Source organism: Anser brachyrhynchus, assembly GCF_964034855.1.
Source record: "Anser brachyrhynchus genome assembly, chromosome: 1".
In the NCBI taxonomy this organism is placed as follows: Eukaryota; Metazoa; Chordata; class Aves; order Anseriformes; family Anatidae; genus Anser; species Anser brachyrhynchus.
Genome location: NC_137694.1, coordinates 75,519,717 through 75,527,186, shown reverse-complemented (window position 1 = coordinate 75,527,186; position 7,470 = coordinate 75,519,717). Strand labels below are relative to the sequence as shown.

Below are 7,470 nucleotides of genomic sequence, written 5' to 3'. Positions count from 1 at the left end.
TCCTCATGTTGAAAAAGTTTTTCCTTATATCCAGTCTGAGCCTCTTATATCTGTTGTCTCATCCTCCTACCATGCACCATTGTGAAGAGCCTGGCTTCATCTCCTCAAAAGCTTCCTCGCTACAAGCCTGGCAAATCCCAGCATTTCACGAGGCTTGATTCCCAGACATAAGCACTGGCCTGGCTGAGGCACCTCGACAGAGATGTGTAGAGGGAGCCAGGATGTCCCTCACAAACAACAAGTGCTCCAGCAGGAGGGCAGCAAAAGCAAAGGGCCTTTTGTCAGCCACCTGAGGGCACTGCCCAGGACATGCCATCTCCTTTGAAACAAACCTCGGTTCCTTGAATTGTTCTGTAAAAAAAAATAAAAAATAAAGAAAAAGGCCTCAGGAAGCAAAGAGCTGTGCCCAAAGCTAAATTAATCCTAGAGGAGCTCTTGCTTTTTGTGCGTAGCCTCCACCTTGACTTGCTCTAAAAGCAGTTTCGGTTTCTCAGGCCTGCAAGCTGTTTGCTCAAGACAGTTTAAGAGTTTTCATAGCTTCATCACTCTCAGCCAGTTAAGCCTCTTGAATATTTAAACAAATGCTGAGGTCATTGTTATGAAGAATTGACCTAAGGGGAATGCATGGAGAGACTTTTTTTTCTTCCCTGGAAATCAGCATGCTCTGCAGCCGTCTCAAGTGGGGCGGGTAAAATCTAAAGGCCGTGACTGACGTTCTGCCACAACGAAGTCTTCAGGACCAAGGGAGGGTTATGTCACATTTTGCATTGAGCTGCTGAAGTTACAGAGTAGGTTCAAATCCCCCATTAAGCAGAGGTCTTCTAAAAGCATTTTTCTCACATGCCTGCCTCAGCTGTGTGCTGTGTGCTTCTTCCTGGTGGGCCCTCCAGAGGAAGAAACCCATAGCTTTCAAGCAAATCTTGCAAGAGTGTGCATATATGCCTTTAGATACAGCTGTAGTTCTGCTGCCTTGTTTCTGATAATACATAACAACAGCAATGCAAGTGAACTCCAGAAATAAGGGAATGTTCTCCCTTATGAGTTATCTCATATAATGGGCTATCTCATTATATTTTGATAAATAGGCACCTTCTTTTCATTTCATCAATGTGTGGGGTTCTAAAAGCAGTACAGGAAGAGTGTGACTTTTAAACACTCCATGAAATGATACAAGTTTCCTGGTGAAGTTCGAAGGAAGGTCATTAGAAAGGACAACTTTACTGTAAATCAAGGGGAAAGAAAAAAAAAAGTGAACTAAGTACCAAAACATATTTGAGAGCATTTTGTAACAGCAGGAAATAATAAAGGAGGAAATGACAAGGTGATGTAGTGTTTGCTTCAAGCTTTTCTGCAGGGTGTCCAAGGACCTCCAAAGATCTAGGCCACTTCTCTTCTAACCCAGGCCTTAAGCCAGAAAACTAGGAACAGGTTGCTACCTACAGAAGCTGTAGCCAGATCATTTCTCACTCTACAAAGGACTGTGAATGGCCAGGGTATGTGGAAAAAAAAAAAGTCTTCCTAAAATACCCTCCATCTCGTATAGTAAGAGGTCAGTCTCCAGTGACTGCTTTGTAACTGAATTTATGTCAATTGCTCTCTGTGTTCTTTAAAGCTATGAGAAACTGAGGATATAATTACTGTAAATCAGCTGATGCCGTTTTATTTGGAACTTGATTTGGCCCTTGCTGCCTTACGCCTTTAAACATCTCAGCCAAGCACAAGCATGCAAGGAGCACAGCACAGCTATGTTCCTTTGGCTTCTGTCACCTATGTTGCTCTTTCCTGAGCTTGGAATCAAAATAATTTAGTACAGGCAATATCGGTTGCAGAAATGATAACAAAATAGTGATGGTCCCACTAAAACTGGTCACAGAGGAAACACCAACTTTGTGCTCTTTTAAATGTAATTGTAAAGATCCCATTTCAACTACAACATCATGCCTCTCCATTCCCCCAGGCAATTAGACTCCTACCAGGTCTAGTTATAAAGATGGCAAACTTAATAGTGATTGTGCCTTTATCTTAATGAGGTGTGTCAAGACTGAAAGTGATGTGCTCTGGGGTAGAGAGCACCCGAGCTGCAGCCAGGAAGGGAGCAAGGGGCAAGCCAGGCACAGCAAGACACTCACCAGTGCCTGCAGCAGGGACCAGCTCTGCTCACATGCATGCAGCAGGATACAAAGGGACTTCTCTGGCACCAGCTGCTCTCAGTCAGCTGCCAGCAGCAGTCTCGTATGAAAGCATGTCTGAGCTCCATGTAGGAAAGCACATCAGTGCTCAGTTTCAGACCCTCCCTGTAGCTTTCTGTCCCATGCTATCTTCTTATCTTTCTTTGGGGTTAGGGTTACTGGAAGGGTACCAAAGCAACAGCTGTCCACTTCAAGTCTCATCTCTAGTTTGGAGCATTAGCTTTCATCTGGGCTTCAAAATCTTGGAACCATGCTGAGCCCCCATCTGGCTGATGGCCCAACTGAAGTCAGAGCAGCCCCAGCCCCAAAATGACACCATAGTCCTGTGTCCAGCATTGCACTTTGCCTGTTGTGTAAACTGTTACGTGTAAACAGATTTTTGGAAATTTGTTGTTGTCATTTTTTGTAGGAAAAAAAAAAAAGAGTGGTTGTTAAAAGAAGAAGAAAGTTCAGTCTAGAAAGCCACAGGCTCATTCTGCTTATGTTTACCATACAGGAACCTGCATGTGCTGATGTTAATCCTACAGAGCTGCCAGCCTGGGGGCTCCCTTTGGGAGCAGAGTTGCCCACATGCACAGTCAGTGAGTGCAGTGGGATTTCTATGTAGTGAAAAAACAGCAAGTACAAAGTAATGACAGAGAAAAAGAAACTCAGACATACAGCCAAGGAGATCATCCTATTAGTGGCTAATCATTTTTGCATATCTGAACCATGGCACGTTACTGTATAAAGATGTTGATATATCACTATCCAGCCCAAAAATGAGAGTTACAAGACATGCGTGACAAGCTGTACTTTTGAGCATCCTGTATCTTTGTTCAGCCTGGTCTTTCACAGACTAATCCTAACACTTGACAGAAGTACTTCAATGGAAGAACTCTTCTAAATCAAACAAATGCATAGCGTTGAGAAAGTTGTACACTCACAGTCCAGACACAGACAACATGATAATCTCTCTGAATTCAAGAACAGGTACCTACAGGAGTAAGAGATTAAGTCATAAAATACATGTTTCTAGACACAATGCAAAAGATGGGTATAAATGAAGTATGAGCTGCATTAATACAGGTTGCTAATTATTTCTTTCACTTTACTCTCTAACAATAAGAGGCAAATAAACCACAAGAAAATACTTTCTAATTACTGACTGTACCACCATTGCTATTTTAAATATGTTACAAGATGTTGCAGGTGTTGAATTTCAATAAGGACACATTTACTTCCAAGCAGTGACTTGGGTGGAGAGTATTGTTCTCAATATCCCTCACACTTCTCCGCTCTGGTAAAGGAACTGCTTTTGCCTACTTATTTTTCTGAAGAGGACCAGAAAAGTAAGCCTATTGTTGTAGAATGTAAAACAATAGAAAAGATCATTTGAAATAAAGTGCCTATGGCAAGCAAGAAAAACATAACACTGAGCCAAGCAGAGATTAAAAATACTTTTAATTTCTTAAAGAATTTTTAATATACTACCAATCTATCCCCAAACTTGATCAGCCATAATAATTTTTACAGCCCGGAAATTTGGTCTTAAGCTCCTCTAAAACACGTTCTATAGCACTGGTTGGCAGTTATTTACATGCTTTAAAATGTTACACAGAGCAAGTCAAGGGTTCCTACATCTGTTGAAACTACGTGAGAGGCTTTTCAGACCTAATGCATGGGAAGAACAATTGCTAGAACAGCAAAAGAGGAGCAACTGGTAGGCCCTAATGAACATGTTTACCCCTCTCTGCAGCAGCAAGGGCTACTGAAGGACAAGACAAGAGTCAGAACTGAGATTCTGGTGTATATTTGAAATACATAGGCTCTAATGCAGATATTAGAAATGGTACAAAATCATGGAGATGCCACACAGAATACCTGCTCCAGGGGCTGGAAACCAATTCTGTGGGATGTTAAAAGTATCCAGTTTCCTTCAGGTTTGGGAACTTCCCAGAAGCCAAGGGCCATTAGATCCCATTACAGGATTTCATTACTCTTCAGAGACCTTCTTCATGTTCTCCTATCTGGCAAGACAGAAGTGAGAATGCAGCTGAGACAACAAAACTTGTGATGTGATCTCTAGCCTTGTCTCTTCTTGTTCCCTACATGCACTACATAGATGTTCTTTAGGAGTTCTTGAAGCTTCAAGGAGCTGATTGCTGCAAATAAATTATTCCACTGCTGCCAGAGAATATAATTCACAGCTTCTGGGGAAAAAGCACTCACCCCTTTGCAGCTCATACTGTTCTGGATATTACTGGCCTCAGATCCTCTTGTTCTGATTCACACCAAATTTCCAAGAAAAAAAAAAAGTTGCTTTAGCCATTTCCCCTCTTTTTTCTTTTACATTTTTTTTCAGAACACTTCCTCTAGCACACCCTTAACTTCTTCAGTTCTTGTTCTGTGTTCTCCCATCCTTTTGGTGCTTTGAGAGTCAGTGTCAGAGGATGAGGTACACATTTCTACAAAGGCCCCTTCCAGATTTAAAGTCATAGCAAGGGATCTTAGTCCTCCGAGTAAGGAAGGGGCTGCCACAAGTGGACCAGCACTCACTTCCCTCCTGACATTTCTCCACCAGACCAAGCAGAGCAGAAGAAAGGTCCTGCAGAGGACCAAAATGTTGTTAAAGCCAAGACAAAGGGCTGCACAGATGGTCTGAAACCATGGGCTCCACCTACACCCCACAAATAGCTTTTCTCCTCAGCTCCCACTTCTTGAAGACACGTGTTAGGAGCTGTGGGCCTTGATGTCCCCAGATCCAGCTGTTGCAGTTCTCCACAAAGTCCTGCATGCAAAGCTCTGAGAACTTATGTCTGGGCATAAAGCCCAGAAAGGCCCCTTTCAATACATATTTGGACTTGGTACCAAGCAAATTGGTGAGGTTCTTTAAGTTCTTAAGCACAATGAAATCTGTCCAGGTAGATGCCACCAAATTTCCACATGAATGCAAGCTGTAGACTTGATCCAGACCTTAGCGTCCTCTGTGATTCTCCAGTACAACAGGATGGAGACAAAGGACATGAAATTAAAGGTGAGGATGAAGAGGGCCCTCAGCTTGTGGCTCAGCAGCAGCTGGGGCAGTTTTAGCAGGCAGTTGGGCATCCTTGTTCCCATCAGAGCCTGCTCTCCCAGGAGACAAATCATGATCTGAAGGGGAAAAAAGCAGAAAAGCACATTGACAGGCAAGTCAGCAGACCACAGAACTGTGGCAGAGCTGGACTCTCCTTCCTTCACTTCAGGGCAGCATGCTTTTTTGTCGTCTCTGAAACAGTCTCCTGGCTTCTCTGTTTTGTCATAGGGCTTTCAGGTCAATATGCGAATGAAGGGGATGCAGCAGTGAGGATTGTGGTACTTCTCTTGCCTCTCTCTGCTCCATCTCCAACTCTAAATCTTTGTGCTCTGGAACAGGCAGCTTCAGGAAACAGCAAAAATTTTAATATGCAACTACAGGGAGAGGGGAACAGGAGAGAGAATCCATCTGGCACTGCCCCTCATTCACTCTCTGGGAACTGTGACTGAGTCAAATACTAAACTTTCCATGCAGCCAGAAAAACAGCTGTCAGCCACACTGGGAGGTTTCTGAACACAACAGCACAAAGTGAGTGTTTTCCACCAGGCACTGGGCCTTTGGGGACAGAGGAGAAACAGCACAAACCATCCACTATGGATTTGCCGAGCATTTTCTTCTCCTTATGAGAAATGCCAGCATGTGCTGCTGGTGTTACATGCAGGGAAAAAAAAAAAAAAAAGGCAGTTTTTTACATACCTGTTTCCCTAACCCTCCAAAACATAGCCTGTTGAATCCCGTAAATAATTTTTAGCTTGGCAAACTGTAGAAGAGAAATCAATGAGCGGCTTGAGGGGACAGAGCATCTGCTGTAGAGAAGGCAGGAAAGCGTAGCTCTGCTGGTGAACTGTGGAGTCTGAACACAGAGAGAAAACGAGCTGATCAATGAGGATGTCACATTATATCATCATCTGTTCAAGTAGTATGGTGGCTGATACAAAGATCATGCATCTGATGGGCCTTGCAGCTACGTTGCAAAGAATTTTTCTAATTAGTAATGAATCAGGAGGAGGAAAAAAAAAAACCTTATCACCAAACTTTAAGCTTTATGTTGTGGGAGAAAGCAAATTGTCCTTTTGCTTTTTACTCCTTTGCTAATAATTCCCAGGGCTCACACTGTTTGGGTGACTGCCATAAGAACTGAGCCGAGTTTCATAGAGCTGTCTCCTCTCACCCAAAGATCTGAGGTCCTGAGTGCTCTTTGAACATACACTACTTTACACCAATTAATTTACTCATGCATTTGGGAATCCTCATTCTTATGCCAGGTACTTCATTGAATAACTTTTCTCAACTCAGGTGGCCCTCATTTTCTAACAGAATTCCCCCTTGTCTCTGTACTCATTGGCTGCTGACCTTCCCTTACAGAAGACACATTGATATGTTCATAAAATGTCCACCCTTTGCCCATACAGCCACTAAGTTTAGGATTTATTGCAGTTTCTACTCAGCTGCCTGCAACAAATATCAGCTCTGTAGCTTCTCAGACTCATTCTCCCCTCCCCAGATCTTTCAAGCACTGCGTCACCACAGACCCACTTATAAGGTGCCAACACTGGGGAAGTTGTTAGGAAAGCACCTATAGCTATTCCCATCACTGGAGCTCTTCAAGCCTCAGGTCAGGCTCCATCTAGCCACAGAATCACAGAAAGGCTGGGGTTGGAAGGCACCTTTGGAGATCATCTAGCCCAGTCACCCTGCTCAAAGCAGAGTCACCTACAGCAGGTTGCTTGGGTCTGCGTCCTCTTGAGGTTTGACTATGTACAAAGACTGAGACTCCACAAGCTACCTGGACAACCTGTTCCAATGTTTCACCACTGTTTTGTTTCAGTTGGACTATCTGTATTTCAGTTTATGCCCATTGCCTCTCATCCTGTCAAATGGATGATGTTCATGGATGATGTTCAGTGGATCATCAAAATGAGCTGAGTTCTCCCAGCCTCCCCTCATATGTCAGTCTCTTACTTACCGGTACTGGGTCTGGCTGGGATAGAGCTAATTTTCTTCATAACATCTCCTGTGGTATTGTGTTTTAGATTTGTGACCAAAACAATGCTGATAACACACTGATGTTTTAGCTATTGCTGAGCAGCTCTTGCAGAGTGTTATGGGCTTCTCTATTTCTCACTCTGCTCCTCCATTAAACGGACTGTTTGTGCAGTAAACGGACTGGGTGTGCCAGGGGTTGGAAGGGGACAAAAACAGGCAGATGACCCAAACTAACCAGAC

At 43.5% G+C, this 7,470-nt stretch overlaps 1 protein-coding gene across 3 annotated transcripts in view; it reads right to left on the bottom strand.

Moving 5' to 3' along the window:
• Positions 1 to 2,993: 2,993 nt before the first annotated feature.
• Positions 2,994 to 7,470, bottom strand: part of A4GALT (alpha 1,4-galactosyltransferase (P1PK blood group)) — a 23,001-nt gene continuing 18,524 nt past the window's right edge. The window contains exons 4-5 of one of the 3 annotated variants that reach the window (XM_080576705.1): positions 5,941 to 6,097; positions 2,994 to 5,321 (exon numbers count right to left, since the gene is read on the bottom strand). In XM_080576705.1, the coding sequence (XP_080432831.1) occupies positions 5,200 to 5,321; positions 5,941 to 6,097 (279 nt within the window). In that variant the 3' untranslated portion in view covers positions 2,994 to 5,199. The remainder of the gene's footprint in view (positions 5,322 to 5,940; positions 6,098 to 7,470) is intronic. The other 2 variants (XM_080576708.1, XM_080576707.1) reach the window with 2 other exon arrangements.